A 25,098-nucleotide genomic window follows, 5' to 3' on the forward strand; every position below is an offset into this window, starting at 1 on the left:
ACTTATTACATACTGTTCTATTACGAGCAAGAGCTTTTAAGAGTTATGAGCAATCTTCATCAAATAAGCCTTTTACCCTTCTTTTGCCGGCTAGACTTTGAACCCTCTTTCAACATAATAAGCCCTTTACCCTTCTTCCATCAACATTAATTTAACATTAGCATGGAAGAAAACGAACCCCACTTATTACAAACAATAAATATATTATTCATAAAAGACTAAAAAAACACCCCCCTAAATTGCTATCTTTCACTGTTTCTTCAACTAACAGATCCCAAAAGTTGCATCTCTCACAAAAATCGGATGATTTATTGCCACTAAACTACCCAAACACATTCTTGAATCTCATCTTTATATTATAAAAAAAAACTAAAAAAACCTAACTTTCCTATCACAAACCTACTAATTTCACTAGCTTTCTTTCTCCACCAAGGTTTAATTGAATCTTGTTGAATGAACTATTATCGAAGGAGTTTGTACGTCCATTCCTGAGGCAGGCGAAGAGCTTCAAAGTTTTCTGCCTCCTCTCGCCACATGCTTAACTTCTGCAGCAAGAGAAGAGCATTCCTCCTCGCTAGCAAAGCATCTACAAGAAAATAAAACAACAAAACACAAATTAGTCATAAAATCCGATAAATGACTCTGTTAAACTTCACTCTGAACCAAAATGTTACTCTTTTGTTAAAACCCCACTAACCATAGTCCACGCCAAAAAAACTTGAGAAGCATGGTTGGCCAACGACATTTAGTTCATCAATGTTGAGGTTCAGAGCATGAATAACCTTAGCTGGGACCAAAACAGGTGTGGCACAGCCTATAACAACAGAACAAAACACAAGGAGAGAAAAAGAAAAATAGATTCAATGATTATATATTACCTGTTTTCTTGCAAGAATCCGGAGGAGGGGCCCCATATTGACAAGGCAAGAAAACCCATATTCCAGTGCAAGAAAATTCGGATCCAGCTTGTAACCCGGGTCGTGACCTGGATCTAAAAATAATAGGGCTTCGGTTTTTGACATCTCGACAGAGAAGATTTCGCTGGCGGTGATCATGGCGAGAGGAAGAACATCCTTTAGAAGTTGTGGTTAACATCTTCGCTTCGGTCATTCCTTCTCTTCACCTCTTCTTCTATAAACAAACAGGAGGAGTTGTGGTGGTGCTCAGTGAATGATGAAGCGAAGATGACGGCGAGGTGCGAAGAAGATTTCGCGGTGAAATTGGAAGGGAAAAATGTGAAGTTGTAGAAAGTGGAGGGAAAGCGAAAGCGGAGGAAGAAGCATGGTGTGCGTGGGAATGGAGAATGGAAGATGCCACTGTTCACTGTGTGAGTGTTGCCATGGCCTTTATTTAGTATCTCTCTTTGCTGTCAAAGACCAAGAAGGAAGAAGATGGAGAGAATGGAAGATGAAAAGAACAAAAGAGGTTCTAGGGTTCGTGAGTGAGAATGAGAGTAAGAGTGAGAGTAATAAGTAATAGAGTAGAGGGCACTTTCAATGAAGACGGTTTTTACAAAACCTTCTTAGAATAACAACCTTCTAAGACGGTTTTTGCGAAACCGTCGTCGAATGCTAGTTTCTAAGACGGTTTTCATAAAATCATATTCGTTGAAAAACCTCATATTTACAAAATTGTCATCACCTTACATACTAAGATGGTTTTCGAGAACTGTCGTCGAAGGTGTGTTGTAAAAAACTATTTTTTAAGTAGTGATTATTACTTGTAAAAAAAATTTGAGCATAATAATATTAGATGAAAAATAATTTTTTTTTTACCTTTTTGTCTAATGTTTATTAATTTTATATATGTATCAAATACCGAGATAAAATATTTTTATATCTTTATCAAATTCGGAGTGTGCCTTTAAATTTCAAAAGCATAATGGGTTCTTTCTCAATATTTTTTACAATAAAGTTAACAATAATTTAAGTGAGCAATGTAAACAACAAAATTAAAACCTAGGAAGTAAAACTTTGTTTTTATCATTTAGAAAATTACAAAAAAAGCTAGAGACGAGCAAAGTGAACCCCTTGCATGTTTGCCATAACTAATAAACTTACTTGGGGAGGACAAATCTTCCATCTAACCCAAGATAAATCTGAGGAAGAGTCATTCTTAGGTAGCCAATCCACACATTAGTTACCCTCAGAGTGTGATTGCAAGAAAAGCACTATTGATTGTTTTTCAAAGCCTTTATTTTGCTAATGATAGCAGCATAAGGATGCCAATGATATATGTCTCATTGATGAGCTCCAAGGCCATAAGTGAATCAGATTCACATACTAACTTCTTGAACCTTTCGTTCCATACTAGTTGGAAACTACTGAGTTAAAAGGACATTTGCGTCTTAAAGATGAATAGCGATATTTAATTATTTTGATTAGATGTATATAAATACAAAGGTTAAAAGTTGCATGTTATGCATTTGATATTTCGTATGTGATAAAATCTATGTCTGATGTTTTAGACGATAGGAAGATGGAGTCATAATCTGATACAACAAATGTGATGACTTTTAAGACCTCATTTTATACTTTTTGTCTGAGATTTTCTTTGCAGAAACATTCTTCTAGGATTTTTCAAATCCTATGAAGAATAAATGAAGTCAAGATCTGAAATCCCTCAATCGACATCAAAAGGAGTTACTACCTGCTGCAATTCTCTAACATGCAAGCATTGAAGAGAGGACTGAGGACTTTCTGCATGAGAAAATGACGTGTATTTAATGCTAGCATTAAATTCTCCCAGCAACCTTTTTCATCAAACGAAGATCAAGTGAAGATATCTACCGTTGTAAGAAAACATATACTTGAAGATGAGGCCTATATAAATCATAAGTTTTGAAGATTGAAGATGTATCTTGCACGAAAAGCATTCATCATTATTTTTGCAAAAAGCTTTCTGTATATTCTTGTAAAATTAGAAAAAGCTCTCAAAACACCTTGAACACATTGAGATGAAAAAAAAACTAAGCATTGATTTGTATATCTATCTATAAGACGATTCTAGTTTTAGTCTCTTAGCAATCTTCAACCACAAATCTGTTCTAATTTGTTTAGAGCCAACAATGGCTTGGTAGGACAAATAATACTGAATATTAATCAAACTTGGGGTAGAGTCATAAGTGGTCGTGACACAATACTTGTAACTTGTGAGAAGTTATTGGACCTTGGTGGTTTGCCAAGAATTGAACGTAGTCTCAGTGGTAAAGACGAACTAGTATAACTCTATGTGCTTGATATTTTCTTGTTCTCCCTCTGCTTTTAACTAACCTAGAGTCTAAATTGGTTTTTAGGCTCTTGAAAACTTATTGTGCTTTATGATTTCTTTTTACATCGTCTGATTGTGTTTCTCATAAAATCAATTATCTATTTTACAAAGTTTTCTTTTTAGACGAAAAACTTTGTTGGATTGCAAAAAAGTTTAAAATTCACTAAAATCACAATTTAATCTGTTTTCTTGTGATATTTGTCTTTAAAAAAATCATGAAGTATCAACAAAAACCCATAAATTTTAGTTTCCAAAAGTCATATGCATCCTGAATCACTCCTCCAAAACTATATAGGCCAAGGTTGCCTGGAGAACTTCCATTAAACCTTCGACACCAATACACCACACACTTGAAAATTGATTATTTTTCATCATTAATAGATTAAATACATTCATTTAATCAATTATATAGTTAATTTAATCAATTAAAGTTGGTCAATAGTCATGCAAACACCAAGAGTATAGGAGTATTTTTTTTTTATAAATTTTTTAAATTCTTTATTTTCATTTCATCCAAACCAAACAATTTTAGAATATTATTTCTACTCAATTTGTCACCTCTTAACCAAATAATTCAACTTATATTTAACTTTATTTTTATTCTATTTTCATTTACTCTATTTCTCTTCTCACAACTAAACATAGCCTTAAATATGTTATACACCTTACCTTTACATGACAAGAAATATTTATTGAGCCTTAACATCTCATTGTGTACAGTACACAGTACCATATAATCACCCAGACAAAAAGAGAGAAAAAGATATGGATGAATGGTAACATAGCTCAAAACACATACTCTATGTGAGATTCACATGAGGTAGCACTGTAGCAACTAGCAACTATATGGGATATGTCATATGTGATGTAATTAAGCAGAGATTCTCAATGCAATATGTATATGGTGGTTGTGGCAGGAGATATATGTTGTTGTGGAGACCACAACACTTAATTCATTCAATACACACAATTTTTCCCCTCTCCTTTCCCCTCTCATTTGACAGGTAAGTGCATGATGCAACCCAAGCCGCATATATTATCCATCACATTTGTCACCTTTCAGGGGGAATAATTTTTTTCCATAATAAAAAGTTTAATGAGTTAGATCTCAAATAATTCATTAAAATCATGACAAATTCAAGGTTCAATAAACACTTATAGATGTTCTTATATATTAGATACTTATGAGATCTTCATATCGACAATGAAAATTGAGCTTATATCCTTTTAGATATGAGTCTTTTTTTTTTATCAATTAGACCAATTTTTGTTGGTGTTTATTCAAGGGAATATCAAGATATCTATAAAGGGAAAAAAAGTTCTCCACATAGATAATAAATTCTCTACCCCATACAAAGTTACCCATAATTTTGGATATGTTGGGTGTTGTTTTCACCATGTCTAAGTAAAAGTGGCATTTCATTCATTGATTGGATGAATTTTGGTGTGGGATCATCATTATCTGATATATAAAGATATAAAGATGTCACGACGTGTTTGAAAAGATATATGAAATTTAAGATTATTCTTATCTAGTAGTTCTTGATTACAGATCTAAACAATCTTCTTGATTACATATCTAGACAATCTTTGTTAGTTGGAAATGTAAATGTATATGTGTCGTTGCACAATTTTTTTTATTAAGAACTTAATGTGTTTTAGTAATTTTGAAAATACCATTTCTGATCAAAATAATAATGTTTGAATATGTTTTTAGTCCTTTAAATTTGTGTAATTGTTTTTATAGTCCTTTAAAAATAATTCATTTTAGTAGTCCCTGAAATTCTTGAAAAACTACTTTTAATCCCTCTCATTCTTTGTGTTAATGGTATTATAATTTGTGACGATTTTTCACCGTTAAACATGTTATTTTAATTTAATTTTTTTAAAAAGGATTTGTAATAGTTTAAAACAACCAAAATATTTTTTAAAAAAAATCATGACAATTCCATGTTCATATTTTTATTTTTCTTCTTCAAAATTGCCAAAATATGTAAAAAAAAAAAGACCACCAAACCATACGAATAAATATTTTGGCGGTTTAAAGTCATTAAAAAAATTTAAAAAATAAATTTTGGCGGTTAAAAATCACGACAAATTCTGAAACCATGAACACATTGAATAATGAGAAACTAAAAGTAATTTTTCAAAAATTTGAGAGGCTAATAAAAATAATTTTTTTAAGAACTAAAAATAATAATGATCTAAATTTAAAGGACTATAAACGTATTTAACCCAAATAATAATAATAATATGATGTAATTAATGTTTAAGTAAAAAAAGTTAAAGCATGATTTGCCTGATCACTAGTATGTCTTTTGAAATCTTTATTCTAAGCAAACTAAAACATTATTTCACTTGCCTATGTCTTATTTAATGAGACTCTTTCCAAAAATACTCTTCATTTAATAAGGTTAAGAACTTTTTTATGTTTGATATCAAGTTCTAATGAATGATAGTTTAGGAAAAATATTTATTTTTTAATTGAAAATGATACAATTTAATGAAATTAACTAATGTTCTTAATAAGTGTGAAGTATTTTTTTTTACTTATAAATGAGACCAAAAGAAGTATTTTATGGCCTAAATAATCTTTATTCACTAAAAATTAGTGTATTTTTATTTAATCTTTTATAAAAAAAATTCTTGTAAAATATAACATTTTTATTTTAGTATTTGCTCAAATAGTTGAAGATGAATTTAAAAACATAATTTCCAAAAATAAAAAATTACATGTGACTACTTATAAAATTCCTTAGATGACGTGATAAGTCAATAAATTATCAACGATTTGGTTCAATTAAATGTTGTTACTTGATAGTACGGGCTAAAAAAATTATAGACTAAAATCTTAAAAAAATTAAAGAACTAAAAAATTGAAAAAGTTCAAACTAGTATTACTTTGCTAATAGTTTGAACTGGAGGGTGGAAAATGAGATTGACAATGTTTTAAGGGTAATTTCCTTATTCTGCAATTATTAACTACCCTTCTTTGCTACATCTCATTTTTTCTAAAAATTCTTGCATCTAAGATTTATTGAAGTCCAAATGTTTGACAAAATCCTCATTTACCATTTATGTTAAGTTTGGTAATTTAAGCTAAATGTAAGGCAAATAATGGGAGGGTTACAATATTTAAATGACCGATATACATGTAAAACTCAATTTGAAGATATCTGATGATTTTGGAACATTCCTAAGTGTGTGTTTTATTTATTTATAGGCTCTTGTTATCTAGTGCTAAAAAAGAACAATACATAATGAATAGTATGACATCCAATACATTGGAGGCTTAAAAAAATTACATTTCATTTAATACTTTCTACTTTTGAATCCTTAGCAAGTGCCTTGAGAGCAATTATTAGCATTTGCCAATTTATTAATTTTAAGATAGGTGTAAACCACATGCATCAATTTATGTGTGCAGAAAAAGAAAAGGACTAATTCTAGTTGTCACATTCTCCCTTTCTCCAAACTTCAGTCTCTTATATATGTGTGAATAATCTGATATGGACAATAGAAGAGCCATAAGTTGGTTCTTAGAGTGAATTTTTCTAACCAAGTGTATATATAGTCTTATTGGTATTAAGCGTATTAAACTTCTAAATCTATTTTAATTGCTTTCTACCATGGATGGATACATGAAACTAAGGATTGTCACTTATGGATTGACTTTCGATCCCATCTATTTAGAACTTTTATTAGTATAAAATACTTACACTTTTGACAAATTGGCACATGTTGGTGTCAATAGACTCAATACTATAAAAAAAAGCATATCATTATGGGTACAGGAATTTGGGTAAAATCACTCTACAGATGAGATTCACATGGTTAGTAAAATTATTTAGCATTCTTTCTTATTCTTATTCATATCTATTCATCACACTTTATCACACCATAAATTTTTATTATATTTCTCAATTGGATCATAATTGTGATGCATTGTTGAAGTTTATCTTTTTTGTATAACAGAAGCCTATCCCAACGGATTTGTACAGAGCCATACGAGATTCTCAACTCATAGGAAAGTCTAGTTACTCAAAGGAGGTACTCATGTTTTAGTTAGATCTTTTGATCTCTAATATGAATTTAAGTTTTATATTCATCCTCCCTTTTGGTTCTTCCCTTCCCTACCTTCAACCTACATGGATGATGCTATTATTATAAGAAATAAAAAATTACATCTTTCTAAACAATCTGAAACACTTCTATCAACAAATAATTCCTAATTGCTTTCATTTTTGGCTGAATTTTGCCCAGTTCTACCTGTCATTGATGTTAGTGTTGGGCTCAGTACATATTATAAAACATCTGTAAGGATATTTATCATCTTTTTTCATTTTATCTTTACACTACAATACATAAACTATACCAATTCATTATCGATCGCTTACCAGACTAGAGGTCTTTTTTTCCTCCTAGGAAACTTCAATTTCTGAGAATCTTTTAACATCTTACAAGGTTTCTTTAATAGACATTAACTATTGCACTACTCCACATAAATGCTTCAATGTTCAATGCTTGCTTGGTGTTGCTACCTATATTCCTCAATGTGGCATCTAAACTCCTTTGAATTATCTATTTGATATTAAATTGCCCATTCTTTTTGTTCAGGACAAATACTATATACAATCACACATCCAACTGAATGAATATAGGGATTAAGTGTTCTTGGTGAGTACCTTAGACTGCTTAATTAATCTTAGAAATTCTTTGATGCCCTGATAGCATGTTCAATTATTTGAAATTTTCATTTTAGGCAACAACTACAAGGAAACATGAACGATACATTGACACTTGTGTGAAAGTCTAGGTTATGATTGGTTTAAAATTTTCAGCATTGAATCAATTGAGGGTATGCCAGTACTTTAGGTAAAATATTTTTTTTCCTTCTCCCAATCTCCCATTTTCTTAATAGTTGGCAGTCTTTGTTTGATCACCTTCTACAGTTGTTGACTGCTATATCTACAATAGATGACTTGAACTATTTGGAAAAGATAGACACATACTATATTGTTAATATGTAATATGTATTCTCAGAGTGTTGGAAGGTTTATGCATGTCTTAATGTTTGAAAAGTTTGGACTGCTTCACTTTCATCCTTAATTTCATAAACATCATTCAAATTCCAAAGATCGCTAAAATATTTTTTCTTTAATAATATTTGGAAGGTTGTGAAGCCTTTTTTGAAAGAAAGAACAAGGAAAAAAATCCAGGTGTTGCAAGGTTATGGGAAGGAGGAATTACTGAAAGTAAATATCAACATTATTTTCAAGGATCTATTTTTAGCTCTCACAATATCACCAATCCTATATGTATAGAGTTTGTTTGTTGGTTCTCTTGACTAATCAAAGTAACATCAATGAAAATAATTGTTGCAGTTATATTTTACTTTAGATTTATGTCTAACCCAATCAATCACTTGTCATATTAGTGTTGTTACACTAGCCCTGATAATAGCATCATCATGCCTGTGGATTTTGTTTGCTAGTTTCCAGTTCAATACTATCAAATTACTATTCTAAAGATGCTAATATTTAATTTTAACTTGTCGTCAATTTAACTCATAAGAAACAAAATTTTATCAATTTTGTTTATAATTGGTTAGACAAGGTAAAATTTGACAAGATCTGCATAGTGTCCTACCTCTGCATTATGGAGGATGTGATATATCAAATATTTCATATTGCTTCATCCTACGTATAATTATTCTTGTCATTAAGAATTTCTCTCTCTTTCTCTGTCTCTCTCATGTCATGATACTTTTGAATTTCATCTTGAGACTTGAGAACGAAGTGAATCAAAGGCCTCCTTTCTTCCTACATTTGTTACAACTAAAAGACTTTTATCATACTCGAGTTCTTTTAAAACTGGTTGTAGGTAATGAACTAGGCATCCTTCCCACACTTCTACAAAAAAGAAGATTCCATGTCATCGAAACATCCGGCATCATGAAACACTAAAAATTGTTTCTCCTTCAATCACGCCTTCCATCAACAACTCAACAATCACATCAAGCAACAATTCATCATTGTGGAGTCAATTTCACCAATCAGACAAGGGTCCTTCTATGTAGACATACCAAAGCTAGACCATGATGATGCCAAAATAGCTAAGACCATAGAAATTGAGTTCTACAAATTGGAGAATCAAAAGAATGGCTTTACCAACTCACTAAATGGTCTTACAGTTAATGGTCATTGAAAGCTATTCTACTAAAGTTAGTAACTGTGTTTTTTAGCCTCTCTTGGGCCACTTTTATCTGTTGATTACTTTATGATTCCTTTTGGATAAGGAGGGTTATACTTGTGAGGTCATACTTATACCTGGTTATTAGATGTAATATTGTAATGTTTGCATCAACTCGATGCAAAATTCTTCTGACGGACCTTAATCTAATTTCTAAAACCACCTTGGGATGATAAGCATATGATATTCGTTCAATGTAGAAAAGATGGCATCATGCTACAATTCATATGACTGTCTCGGTACATTGTTACTTGTCATCATTATTTGATCTCAATTGTTTTTTACTCTAAGATATGGAACCATTTTCAAAACCATTATGAAGGTTACTAGCTAGAAGAGTTTAAGGGAATATTCAACGCTCACTGAGTGTCACACGATGTTAGAACTACGTTTAATACGTATTTTCCTACATTATGAAATATTACACGGTTAATTAATCAAAAATTATTTTTTGTATGATTTTTAATATATTTTTATTATAAAAGTTAACAAACTTATTATATCTATAGTAGCGTGTATGTGTGTATAAAAACTAGTAGTTTAAAGAAGAAAAAAGGAATATATGTGTCTTTATCCTTTTATTTTCGCATGCATATGTAACTTGCAAGGAATATTTTGGTTGTTCACCGAAACTAATATTTTGGAATACACACTTAAAAGGTAGATTGTCTCCTTCTAACTAGGTTTTTTTCATTCGCATGAGTCAAAATTCAAATTCATAACCAATTGAGATCTGAATGGTCAATAGAATACCTGGTTACATGTTTAGATAACTGAATTATGGATTTGGTATAAGACAGGTAAGGTTCTCAATAAATTGATTCTGAATAATGATAGCTAATGTCACATGATCCTATTCGTTTAAGTTGTATTTGAGTACTACTTGCAATTTCCAATTGCTGCATTCATTTGCGGATTCACATGTGATAATAATGCTTTTAATATGACTGGTGTAGCACTTCTTTTGTGCATAGTTAAGGTCCTAGGGACTACTTTTATTGGTCTTGCATTCCTTATCACCATAAACCTTGAACTGAAAATGCATCACACAAATATCTTCATTCAAATTGATCTCGATATCATATGTAACTATTTTTATTCTTGGAAAATTTTTTACACAATAAAATGCAAGCCATCTAAATGACACAATGAAAAAATGAAAGAAAATTAATCACATTGCAATAAAAAGTGCAAGTGATGTTGAGAAACTAAGGCATCAGTTACTCATACCCACATATATGAGATTAAGAAGTATAATGTTGTACACCCCTTCTTATGAGTAAATAAATCATTTGGACAACCAAATTACCTAGGAAGAAAAATTTCCAAGGATTATGAAAATGAAAACCAAGAAAGCAAAACATCAAATATTTACATCACTCTTGTTATGATAGCTACTCTTAAACTTGAAGTGGCAATAGGCTTCACAAACTTACAACTTCAAAACAAGATTGAAAACAAAACAGAATGACAAACCCATGCCAAGTATAGGGTCCAACAGTAACATATGCCTATTTGAGATATATAATTTGGTAACTAGTTGTCATTAGTTTACAATTGATTAGAGAGATATATCATTGAATGAAAGAGAGATAGTAACAAAGCATACATGCAGATGGACAAACCTTCTTTAAGGATTAGAATCTTCCCACTCTTATACCTTTATGGCATGCACTTAAAGCATTATGCAAACTCTCCCCACCAATGTAGATATTAATTAAAATACAATAAAATACTTTTATGAAGAATAAATTCTAAACTGCAAAGATATAAGTTCACATCAACCTTGACCTCCATGGATGGACTAGTTCATGCCACAAAATATAACCTAATGAATTTGATACTTTCAAACCCACACAAATTTTACCTTTATATATTTTGTCTAAGGTGAATTTTGGTAAGAAAAAAAATGATGGCAATTAAGTAGAAGCTAACTTTGAGTTAGCATCCCAATATGTTAAATTTGTGTGTCAATGTATAAACATATTTACACACTATAGGCAATACTCTCTTATAATTTCTAGCAAATGTTGAAGGCAACGCTTAGCACCCCATTTACATTTTTATAAACAAATAGATTTTCTATATTAATCTAGGTCAATTATCAAAGAGTAAATATCTTATCTTAGAATTTAGTTAAACTCACATTATAAATAACTTATTTTATGATTTAGATAGATATTTTATCTAGATAGATTTACTTTAGTTTAAATAATAACTATCTTATTTTATCTAAATATTTAGGTTTGATTGTAAAATTTGTTCCTAATAACCTATCATTTTCTTGTGGATTTTGTTTTCAACTTCTTTTTTTTTACGTATTTTCCCATATTTTTTAAAATGTTACAAATTGTACTCTTTTTTCATATTTTTGTTAAATTCTAAAGAACATTAACACTTTCTAACAAGTTTAAATCTTCACTAAAAGAACGTATTTAAAATAAGTATTTTCAACATAGTAATACCTTTTAAATGTTACTATTATTAACTTTTATTTTCTTTTTCTCTTGAAGGTGACCATAATCCTTAGCCGTTGAAATGACCATGTAAATTTAATTTAATTTAAATTTATTGAGTTTAAGTATGTTTTTTTGGGGAGGAATTAGTATAGAGAAAAAAATAGAAACTTCATGGGAATAGTTTGAAAATGGTATTGTTCTAAAGTAAAGAGAAAAATGTTACACTATAAAATAGTCCCAAAGAATTAACATGATTTGTTGGATGAATTTTTAAAAAATTTTGGGAGAGAAAATGTCACAATTTGAATTCTTATGATAAAAATATTTAGATAATAAATCTTTAGTCAATATCCTTTTGTGAAAAAAATCATTCTTTTAAGGCGCACTTTGGTAAAAAAGAAAGGATGGCTATTACAGTCATTATTTTAATTATTTATATCAATTACATATAACAACAATAGTGTTTAATCTTATAATAATAATAATATATAACAATATTATTTTCATTATATATAATAATTATTTACAGTAATTATTATTTGTAGACTTAATTGCATTTGTGTTCTATTTGGTATTGCAATTGTGCAATTTTGTTGATGTTTTTAACAAAATTAGCAAATATCCTTTCATTAGTGTTTTGTTATGTTTTTAACAAATTTTGTTGATGTAACATTAGATTATGATGAAAATTGGGAATGGAGATGTTATGTAGAACATATATTGTTTTGATAAGATTTGTTTTTCTCATCATAGTATTGGTGCGAAGTAATTTTTATTGTAAGTGGTGATTAATCTTTGTTGAAGACCGTGAGCACACACAAGCTGAGTCTTGACAAGATTATGATACAAGACAAACAAAAAATATAATTAAATTATACTAGCATATATAGCGGGCAATCCATGACATGTCACTACATCAACAAGTCATCACAAAGTGTTAAGACAATAAAATATATTGGTTGGATTAGAGACAAATCAAGAAACCATTGAAGGGCGGGATTGAATTTTTTTTTTGTACTTTAACTATTTAAATATATAACTTATAACAAAGAAATATTTAATAAATAATGAACTTTATAAAATTATTATTAGTTTTAAATGTAAAATTAAAATTAATTTTTATTTCAAATTATACAAGAAGAAATTACATGTATTTATAACTCATACAATTTTTTTCCAATTTTAAAAGATTTTTGGTCTCACAAGCCCAATAACAATCAAATAACACTCACAATAATAATCACAAGATAACAAAAGGAACATAGACATAAAAAAAAAATAATAACTAAAAGTCATCAAATTTCATAGAAATTATATATATATATATATATATATATATATATATAATGTTAATAATAATTAGTGTTGATAATTAGATATATAAATAGATATATGAGATTTATTATAATACACAAAATATAGTTAGTCTAGATGATAACAATTGATGGAAAGTCATATGAAAATAAGATCTATTAATAAGTATATATATCTCTGAGTTAAATTATAATTTGTGACAATATATATTATTAAAAAAATTAATATATAATTAGCAGTATTTTACTTTTAGTAGAAGTAGTATATATAATTAATTGTTATTATATATATTATTAATAATATTTTTATTCAAAAAAAAGTATCAACATAAATGTTGATGATGGCAAAATCATACTAGCTTCAGCTAGCTATTGAATGTAACAAAGAGGCTAAAAAAAGTATTAGGTATTGTAAATGTAAAAGAATTTACACAATCAACCAATAAGAAATTATGGTAGGTATGACCATTTTTTAATGGATGAGAATGTAAAAAACATTTTCACAATGCCCATGCATATTAGACTAATTATTATTCTAAGATAGCCCAAAACCAAAACATTAGTGTTCACTAGTATTAAAATTCCTCTATTTCAATTTCCATTCAAAACTATGAATGAGCAGGACTCAATAAACTCCCTTCTCTCTTTCATCAAGATATTCATTTGGTGAAGCTCACTTTGAACGAACATCCCAAGCACTTTAGCAATGTACATCTCAAAGTCAGACTTTACTCCATCAAAAGAATAACTTTCCTTCTAAGTTGTTGTTCTACCAAGTTCTTCTTGCCAATTAATTGAACTACAATCATAGACATTGCTGAAATAGCCTTCATTTCTAGCACCGAGTGATGAGTGAATAGTATCCATAGATCTAACATGATCTCTCTAGGATATTCAACATTAGTTGATGTTGATGATTTTAGCAATGTGTCTCTCAAAGTGTGATGTTTATCAAAAGGATAACTTGATCTATGAGCTCTTGTTCAATCAAGTTCTTCTTGAAAACAATTTGACTAGCTACCATAGACCTGATAGCCTTAGTTCCTAGCACTAAGTGATAAGGGAACAATATGCATTGTTCTACTATGTTCCTTTTGCAAATATTTTGACTTGCCACCATAGACATAATAGCCTTCATCCCTAGCACCAAGTGATAATGGAATAATATGCATTGTTTTGCCAAGTTCTTCTTGCAAATATTTTGACTTACCACCATAGAAGCCTTCATTTCTAGTATCAAGGGATATGGGAATAGTATCCATTGTTCCAAGATGATCTATTAGAAAGTATCTAACATTAGTTGATGTTGTCCATGGTCACAAAGATTGCAATGGATCCATTGGTTGCAATGTTCTTGGAGGGCCTGGACTCATACCAGGAGAAGAATAGCCACTAGAAGGAGCAACTCTTCCATGTACTTCAGCCATGGTACTCAAGTGAAACCCATCGATTGAAGTGCATCTATTTGTTAAGTCAAATATTGATGTCTCTTCATTTTTGGAAAGCGACTTGTTTGTGGATAATAATTGAGATGAACTAAAGTTAGTAATCTAGAATCCACAACAACCTCAATCTCTTGCAATGGGAAACATATTTGTTGTCTAGAAACCACCATTTGATTTCTCTTCACATGGTTTTGTCGCTTTGCTTTAGAATTGTAGATAAAGTAGAATGTGTTGCACTTACCAAGTGGAAAGGGTTCATCACATCTATAGTTATCACCTCTCTTATTGTTGTAACTTAGGTAATCCTCTCTCTTGAAGTCAACGGACTCAATCAATGACAAAAAGCATTGTGCATCTGTAAGGATATTTATCATCTATTTTCATCTAACCTTTACACTATAATACACAGACTGCACCAATTCATTAGTGATTGCTTATTGGACTAGAGGTCATTTTTTTCTTCCTGGGAAACTTCAATTTTTTAAGAATCTTTTAACACCTTGCAAGGTTTCTTCAATAGACATTAACAATTCTGCTACTCTTCATAAATACTTTAGTGTTCAATGCTTGCCTATTGTCTGTTGCCTATATTATTATTTGATATTAAATCACCAATTCTTTTTGTTCAAGACAAATATTGTATACAATCACACATCCGACTAAATGAATATAAGGATCGAGTGATCTTGGTGAGTACCTTAGACTGCTCGGTTAATCTTAGAAAATCTCTGATGCCCTGCTAGCATATTCAGTTATTTGAAATTTTTATATTAGCCAACAACTACAAGGAAACATGGATGATACATTGGCACCTGTGTAAAAGTCTTGGATATGACTAGTTTAAAAATTTTAGCATTGAATCAATTGAGGGTATGCCAATTTCCATTCAAAAGTATGAAATTTACCATTGGCTTAAAGCATGACACTTGCATTCTTGAAGAATCCAAGTACAAGGGCTTTATGCATCCTGTAAATTCATGAGCAAAAACACAAAATGTCACGCACAATCACATAGAGGGCTGATAAGAATTTCATAATTAAAAACCTTGAGTATGATAAACATAGAAACTTAACATGATTCAATATACAAACCAACAGTTCTATAAAAACTAGCAATGTGCAAATATAACGTGAAAGTCTTCCACATACTTTGGAAGATAGAACCAAGCCAAACTTTTACTCATGGTTGTTAAAATCACGTTTTAAATCATAAAATCGTACGATTTTACAATTCCACTAAGGTTTGGCAAGTTAAATCGGAAGCAGAATCAAAAACGGAGTAGACTCGTCCGATTTAGCGCAGACTCGGGCGAGTCTAGGTAGACTCGGGATTCTACTTCGAGTCCGCGAGTTTACGAAAACCCAAAACGGCGTTGTGCTGGTGCAAAGCTACTCACTTACACAAACCTGAAAATGACTCTGTGCTAAGCTACTCACGACTCTATCTACTCACTCTACCTTGTTGAAGTTTGGTTTGGCTAATGAGCTACTCGCATCGGCATCGTGGTGGTCTTCATCATCGCTAGCCCTTTCTCGTGACTCTGTCTGACTCGCGTCGTGTTAGACTGTTGGTCCACGCCATCGTAGAACACTCGTCGAAAGCCCTCATTTTCTCCTGAGCTACTCGCGTCGTGCTGGACTGCTGCTCCAAGCTTTACTCCACGATGCTAAGGTAATTTCTCCTCTCCTTTATAGTCATAAAAAACCAGGGTCATAAGATTTGAACCCTTCTTCCTCAAACATTCTGCAAAAAGTTACCCGTTTTGAACTTGTTTCTTCACACTTTACAAGACTATTTTTTTGCATCTGTTCCAAGTTCACAGTCTACGAATTTTATCTAATTTGTTATTTCCTTTTTCTATTAATTTCACAATCATCTTTCATTTTTTACTTCATTACTATGTTTTGTTTGCTCTTAGATTGATAGGTGTTATGTGTGTAAGCTGTGACTAATTAGTTATTATTTACATGAATTTCTTTAACTATGGTTTTCTTAGTATTTGTGTAGTATAAATTATTTAGTTTGCATAGTATTTAAAATGGTTGTCATCCCACTTCTCGCACTGCCAATCTGAGATTGATAACCATGTCTTATTAATTGAATTTCTTCCATTATATTGGAGATCTTTGTCTTAAATTTTCATTTGAAGAATATTTCTGTTTGTTTTTTTATTTTTGTTTATAATCCTGTATTTTTTAGTTATTTATACTGTTGGAAGAATTACTTGGAATGCATGGATTTTGTGAAAAGAAAATGCCAGTTTGAGTGCTGAAGCATTGCCTACCCTCGGATTTAAAGTTACTTTTGTACCACTGTAGTTGAGGTCCTAATGTTCTTTCTCACTCATACATGAATCATCCTCATTCTTTAACCCCACAATAATTTTGTGCAAGGGAATAGAAGAGAAGGGAAATTGATTGAAAACCAAAACTTCAACACTTTGTTCTTGTTTTTGCTCAAGCCAAGTTGACCATCCATACTATTTGCCACTCATCACCACCTTGTTTTTGTCCATTTTGACTATGAGCAGAAATACAATTGCTGCATATTTCGAACATGGAAAATCGTAGACAGCCACAATTAAGTGTGGATTGTGGACTATGTTAGTTTATTGAATTATTGTTAAATTATTATTTTCATTTATTTTAGAGTTAAAATATTTACTTATGATTATATAAAAAGGAATATTAATATTTTTTTATTTGAGTAAACTTTTATGAGTTTACGATTCGATTCTACGAGTCGAGTTTACGGAGCCTCCACGATTCTACAGAGAATCGCGAGTCTAATAACCTTGCTTTTACTTCCTATTTTAGCCTAAGAGCATCAAAGCAAAATCAATAATATTTCCTTGTAAAATATTGAAGACCTTAATTGTAATACCCCATTTTTCGATAAATAAATATATATTTATATTTATTAAGTATGTATTTTGATTTTTATAATTAATTAAATTAAGTAAATATTTTGGGGTGAGATATGAGGTTGAAATTGAGTTTTAATGATTAGTCATATGGACTAGAAATTAATAGAGTTTTAGAAACTAAATAAATGAGACAAGAGTTTTTGTTGATTAAAATAAGAATTTCATATTATTAGAAAATAAATAGAGTAAAATGATGTTTTAGAAAATAGATTAATGTTTTAATTGGTTGTTTATTTAATAAAAAAGTAAAATAGAGTTTATTTTTATAAAATAATAAAATAAAGAAAAATAGGGTAAATGATAGGCTCAGAGTATTCAGGCATATAAATAACTTTTTTAATGTCAGAGTAATTTTTATAAACCTATGTATGTTTTGTGTTCACTCTTCCTCCCGAATTCATTCTCCCTTGCGTGAATGATGTGAAAATGTGTGAGACGTGATGTTATACGATAAGTGGTGGAATGAAGTGAGTTGTGTTTAAGTAAGTTATATTTCATTTAGGCTTAAATATGTTTTTGGTCCCTAATAAATACATTTTTTTTGCGTTTGGTCCCTGATAAATTTTTCTTTCAGAATAGGTCTCTAATATTTCAAAAAATTTGCATTAGGTCCTTGCCATTAATCCGTAATCGTTAACCGCCTACATGACCGTTAACTGGACACGTAGGATTGTGATGTGTCGTGCCACATGTAACCTTTGGTGTTACTGTTTATACATGTTGGTTTTTTTTAAACAATGACCCAAACCTGAACGCCCAACAAGCCCAACCCGCAAAGCCCAACAAAGCACTTCTTTGTTCTATAGCACCATTTAGAGAAGAATGACAAAATTTTCCTTTGGCACCGATGATTTGTTCAAATTCTTCCTTACCTCAAGCTTTCAAGTCATGCTTTCCTCACGCAACCCTAACGACCAAATCATAGTCTACTATGACCATCTCAACACCTACGTCACTTACCTAAACCAGCTGGTCATGACCGAACCTCAATCCCACCCTTATACCAAGGTCACAAGGAAAAGGATGTGTGGTCCCGATTCGTCTATGGCACTAACGTCCCCGTCATACCCTTCAACTTCATTGGCCTTAGTCAAGACCAAACCAACGACAACATCCTCGTTAGTTCATGTTCAATGGACCAAATTTAAGAAAAGGTGAGAGAAAATGACATGGGTAGGTGCAAGAAGAAAGGGTCTAAGTTAAGAAGTTAATGTTACCGTCATGCTTGAGGGTCTTACAGTGTGAAAGGTGGAGAATTGAGAGAAAGGTAATAAGGACGAAGGGGAATCCCAATGGGATTATTTAGCTACATTAAAACAACATCATTTTCATTGTTTAAAAAAATCCACGTGTATAAACAGTAACACTAAAGGTTACACGTGGACACATGGCATAACAAATCACACTCTTACATGTCCAGTTAACAGCCACGTAGGCAGTTAACGATTACAGACTAATGATAGGGACCTAACGCAAAATTTTTGAAATATTAGGGACCAAATCTGAAAGAAAAATTTATCAGGGACCAAACGCAAAAAATGTGTATTTATCAGGGATGAAAAACATATTTAAGCTTTTCATTTATATGATATGTATAGCTACATGTTGTCTCATTTCTCTATATTAGCTAGGAATGTGATAATTCACTCCATGTGTGTTGTTTGTGTTTGAATCCTGTGATGATCTTGAACCTTGTGTTCATGGGAGCAGATGGTTAGGTGGATGGCTATGGAGAACCTCATTCTAGAGCATGCTAGGGCACCATGGTCTGATAGGATGTGACATCGGGGCTTAGAGTTTTATGTTGTTTTTATCATATGCTAGTTTGAGATATGTAGTTGAACATGATTTACTTCTATGTTTCTCATTGAAATTTTAGTTATAATACCGGTATGGTCTTTGTTTGGAGCCGAAACATGTTTTTATATTCTTACCGATAAGTTTTAACTTGGTTAATGGGTGAATGTGAACCTTTACTCCGTTGAGAAGTTTTATATTGAATTGTGAAGTAAATCTTTTTAAGTTACTCCCACTATTCTATGTTTCCTTTCACTATATGTATGTCGGGGTAGAGGGTGCCACATTAATTAGTCTTCTAACTGAATCTTACAAGAAAACTCACTTAATTAGTAATGTGTTATTTTCCTTCCCATGAAAGCTGACATGAGGAAAATTGAACATAACTCGGTCAAACCTCCACAATTTTAAATTTGAATGAAGCTTTATTTTGGTTGCATCTACTCCATGTAATAAGCATGCTCCAAGCTTGTGTAAGTCATCTAAATTTGACTTTGCATTCTTGTACATCTTCATAACATCATCTACATGTGAGAAAGCATTTGGATTTTGAACACATGAGTTGCTATATGACTCTAAAGGTACCCCTTATTTCCATTCATAAGCTTTCCACCTTCCCATTTTCACCCTTTGCAAGCACATTCAAAACTAGAGCAAAATTGATAGATAAATATATATAGTAAACAACATAAACAAGCACTACTATACAAGGACCAATCAATCGAATAAATAATTAAAAAATAATCCATGTGGTGTCATTGATACTCACTGTCCCAACTCTTGTGTATGCATAAACACACATCATAGTTCATCAGAAGAACTTCTCCAAATTGTGGAAATCAGAACAAGATCTAAAGCTAAAAAATGACATATTTGGAAGTAGCTCATTTGTAAAGCTTAAAAAAACTTAATATACCAAAAAGAAGTATTTGAATCACATTAACTACAAACAAGTTGTTGGTCTGAGTGGTCTTGGACTCGATCCCCTAAAGCAAGATCTCGGGTTCGAGCCTTATGGATGAAAAAAAACGTGGTTAGAAGGGGAGACTCCACTAAAGACGGCCAATGAGGTTCTCCGACGGAGATTAGTCATCAGTAAAACTGGTGGATACTCCGCATCGATATCATGGTATAAAAAAATCACATTAACTAATCCAATACAAGTTTGAAAATTGTTGCACTTACAAAATAAAAGGAAAAATATTTTCTTTTTACTAGAAACATTACAAATTCATAAGTCATTGACTTTTCACTTATAAAAATTTAACAATATATATATTGGAATTTTGTTGACATTACAAGTCTCTCAAGGAATTGACTTGTGACACTTTATATAGCCTATTACTAAAGTTTTTAACACCTACATATATACACACACTTGCCAAAACAACACATGAACAAACTACCTGTTAGTATCTGTACTATCCAGGATCCACAAAATACATGTGGCAAGCCACGTGGCACCCCAATACACATGTCAGTCCTCTATGTCAGTCCTGACATGGGAACACGAATGATTTGCCCTTAACAGCTAGGCTCCCAAACCGACAAGTTATCTCTAACCACCTCGTTATTTGAATATGTTGTAACTTCCTTATCATGTGGCAAGTATTTAATTATCTATAAGCTACACATTATCTATAAGCAAGCTACAATTATCTACTAGTTGTTATCTATAAGTTGGTAATTATCTACAAGGGTTGTTACACCACCGTAACAGCCCCTACAAACAAGGAGTTGCAGCTCTTACCTCACTATATAACTACCATGTTCTGTCTCACCCTTTTCATCACTCATTCTCACCTAACTCATGTATTTACTTGAGCGTCAGAGTTCTTTATTTTGTAGGTCTCCCTCATGTCCTCTTAACAAAGGGTACTCTGAATCCGACATGTGAGATTGTGGAGCTATCTTAGTCACGTCCACCCTAATGTTGGACAGCTCCAGATTTTGGTAAGTACAATATCTAATAGTAAAATATGAGACTTGAGTCTTATATGAGAGGTATGAGATTGTGGTGTGAGATTTATTAAACTCGGATTATTCAATTAGGATTCCTAACATTTATATTGTGGTTCTTCCAAGATTTTTATAATTGACATCAAAACTTTTGGTCATGTCTCTTGGCTTCAAATTATAAGAAGCTCGGGGCACTAAGATGAGCGTTTAAATAATAAATGCCTGAATGCAACAACGTAATCATATTTTGCAGCTTAAATAGTTCTTAGCCTATAACTTGACACAATCTTTATTAAAAGAAAGAAGAAAAAAATTAAAATCCATAAATGCATAATCTAAAGAATATTCTAAAACAATAGAAAACAACCTATAGATATCTCGACAAAGCTTCTAGCAAGCTTCTTAATCAAAACTCAATAGTCATTATTAAAATAATATCTATCTAGTTGATCCGTCATTGTGTTTTGTGGTTGAACTTGTTCTTCTTGTATTCAAGGATCTGTTGTGCAATAAGATCCAACTCATTCTGGGGATGGCCATTGTTAACATTTCTATATTCATCCATTTGATAAGATGAACTATGTAAGTTGAACTACTGCATATGTTGTGTTGTTGCATTTCATGTGGCTGCACTACAAAATTTGGAGGAGGAGGTAAAACCCAATTATGTTGATTAATGTAGGGAGTAACAATCATGTCAATGTCTTTTAAGGTTGTGTCATGGATGCTTCTTCTTTTCCTCTTTTTCTTTGAGGCATTCTTGCGTTTAAAGTACTTTTGAGCATGACTTGCAACTTGAGTTGGAGTTTTTGATGGGACAAATTTCTTTGAAATGCTTTTCCATCCTCTTTACTCATATTTCTCAATCCCAAGTAGAAATGACCTTGTTCTTCTTTTTTTCAATGTATGTATTTGTTGCGACGAATCGACCAAGGTGAGTCATCGGATAACATGACGTGATTGGACTATGTATTCTACGGCAGCAAGTTGTGTGGGTAGCTGCTCAGCACATAGATCTGCTCAAATGCAATGTTGTTGAATGTCTCCTCCGATGACTTGGTAGGAACCTGAGAGGCAAGAACCCTCTGAGGGGCAGGAACTTGAGCAGTGCAAGTAGGTGGAATAGGAACAAAATTGACATAAGTATAAACCCTCTTAGGTGCAGGAGCAGAAACAGGAAAAGGATCAAGAACCCTCTGAGGGGCAAAAGCAGGAGCAACAAGAACCTCATCGGTAGGAGCAAGAACGACAAGAATTTCATCCATTGTAGGAGCAATAACCTTAGGAGGTTGAGGGGAAGAATCTTGAGTGGCAAGATTCTTCAAGAACACATCAAACTCTTTGTTTTCTTGTTCGAGGTTGAGGCAAATGATGATTTCATTATTATTATTATTTGTGCATGTAGTATGCATAGTTTTTTTGTTGTTTTGACATTTTTTTTAGTTGATTGTGTGTTTGATTTACTTATTTTTTGTGTTCATCAAATGTTTAAACAACACATGCCTAGTAGTAACAACAACTCTTGAATTGATTCATAAAACAAACATTTTGATAAACAACAACTAAAGAAACATTGATAATACTGACTTTTGTTGAAAATAAAATAAATAAATAGTGTTGGAGGGCAACAATTTCATCTAGAGATCGATCAAAAGTTGCATTCAACTCAATCGGTCCTTTATTACAAAATTTTGAAAAGATGAAAAATATTTCTCCCCCATTATCGTCGCATTTAAGCTCCATATACTCATATTCAACACAACCATCACCAATGTAAATTGGTTGATGGTAAAAAAGATCAAGTAAAATTCTACAACCTTCGATGATATCAATAATTATTTTCCTTAAGGCATATAGCAATATGTGGTCACTTACTGTGACGACTTGAAGCACTAAGACATTCAAACAATATCCCTTATGATAATGGAATCATGTGTCCACTGCAATACACAAGAACATATATACTCATCATGTTTTAAGCAATATGATGAATATCAAGCAAATGTGTTGAGATGCATCAACCCCCTATTGCTATTTATATTAGATGATCTAGTGTTCTCTTGTGACCCATACCATATCAATGACTAAGAGCACATTGACAAAATAAATAGTTTAGATTATGTCTATATATAATATGATTGATATGCGTGTCAGGGAAAAAACAATTGTTCAATAAATACACCTTGACAAAAGTGGTGTTCAATCAGTTGATATGTTTAAAAAATGCAGTCTCTGTCAATAAATGAGCAATAAATGCAACGTTGCAGTGTTCAATAAATAAAATACATTTAAAATACACAAAATGTGTTTCTTCTTTTTTTCTTTCAAGAAAAAAACCACAATGAAATTACAATTTCTTGGTGGATAATTTTTTATCACAACAAAATTATGATGTATTGTTGTAAACAAATTATCCTCAATAGAATCGTAATTTCATTGTGTGAAGGAGGATGCAAAAAAATATGACAACAGAATCATAATTTTATTGTTATATTTGGGGTAACAAAGAAATATACAACTAGATCGAGATTTCATTGTATTCCTATATAATGGAATCATGATTTCATTGTAATAAGGAAGGTGAAAAATGATACACTAAAAAAATTATGATATATTGTACATTTTGTTTAACGATTCCATGAAAATAATATTTTTTAAATTAAGAAAAAGTCTCCGTCCCTTGGTAGGGACCAAAAACAATTTTAATGAGGCTAATAATAACTCCCAACAACAGTCTTCGGTTAAATTGATACAAAAATGTTGTACTGGTTGGCTTATAGAGTCCAGGAAATCCCATACCCATACGACAAAGCAGCCCAAAACAGAATAGGCCCGACATAAGCCCGCCAAACATCGCATGCCAGCGGCGGTGGCAAGTCGCGAGTGAAAGGATTGATTCCCTTTTCACCCTCTCGGAGTGAAAAAAATGGATCGGAGCTCTTTCTCACCGGGTACGGGAAAAACCCGAACCAAACCCGACATATACTCTACCTTCGTGGTCCACGACGACGACGACGAAGACTCCTCTCTTCCTCCGCTCCTCAGGCGCCTCCCCAAGGACTTCGGCGGCGGAGCGCCGCTGGACTACGACGACGACGAAGACGAAGGCGCCGGCGACTTCGGCACAATGATCGTGAAATCTGACCGGAGTCGGCAGCGCGACCGGTCGTCTTCCGGCGTGGCTTCGCCGGCATGGAAGGCTCGGAATCCTCTTAACAGATTCGGCGCCGAGGATGACGGCGATGAGGAGGACGACGACGATGGCGGAGGATTCTCGACGTTCGTTGTGCGTTCGACGGTGAAGTCCGGCGAGAGAGAGTCGGTGAGCGGAACCGTGGTGCGACGGACCAGTGGCGGCAGCGGCGGTCTCGGTGTCGGTTCCACGATGGAGAGAGCGGTGGCGAGCATGCAAGGGATGGGAGAGTTTGGATTTGGAAAGCAGAGGAAGGGAAGTGGATCTTCGCAGAACGATGAAGGAAGGCATCAATCGATAACGACGAAGGTTTCGACGAGTTCGATCCCTGATAGTGTTACTAGAGAGGACCCTACGACCAAATACGAATTGCTCAATGAACTTGGTAGAGCAATTCGAGCTCGTTAATTTTATTTTCATTCGCGTTTAACTTTTCTGATAGATTGTGCAATGTAAATTGTTGTAATTATGGTGTTTCTGAAG

At 32.3% G+C, this 25,098-nt stretch overlaps 1 protein-coding gene and 1 pseudogene across 2 annotated transcripts in view; both read left to right on the forward strand.

Annotated features, from left to right (window-relative positions):
- The first annotated feature begins 1,184 nt into the window (after positions 1-1,184).
- LOC100784138 (uncharacterized) lies at positions 1,185-9,477 on the forward strand (annotated as a pseudogene).
- Positions 9,478-24,174: 14,697 nt separating this feature from the next.
- Positions 24,175-25,098, forward strand: part of LOC100784666 (serine/threonine-protein kinase dst1) — a 28,987-nt gene continuing 28,063 nt past the window's right edge. The window contains exon 1 of one of the 2 annotated variants that reach the window (XM_006573093.4): positions 24,175-25,000. In XM_006573093.4, the coding sequence (XP_006573156.1) occupies positions 24,349-25,000 (652 nt within the window). In that variant the 5' untranslated portion in view covers positions 24,175-24,348. The remainder of the gene's footprint in view (positions 25,001-25,098) is intronic. The other variant, XM_003517799.5, reaches the window with a different exon arrangement.

Source organism: Glycine max, chromosome 1 (genome assembly GCF_000004515.6).
Source record: "Glycine max cultivar Williams 82 chromosome 1, Glycine_max_v4.0, whole genome shotgun sequence".
NCBI lineage: Eukaryota > Viridiplantae > Streptophyta > Magnoliopsida > Fabales > Fabaceae > Glycine > Glycine max.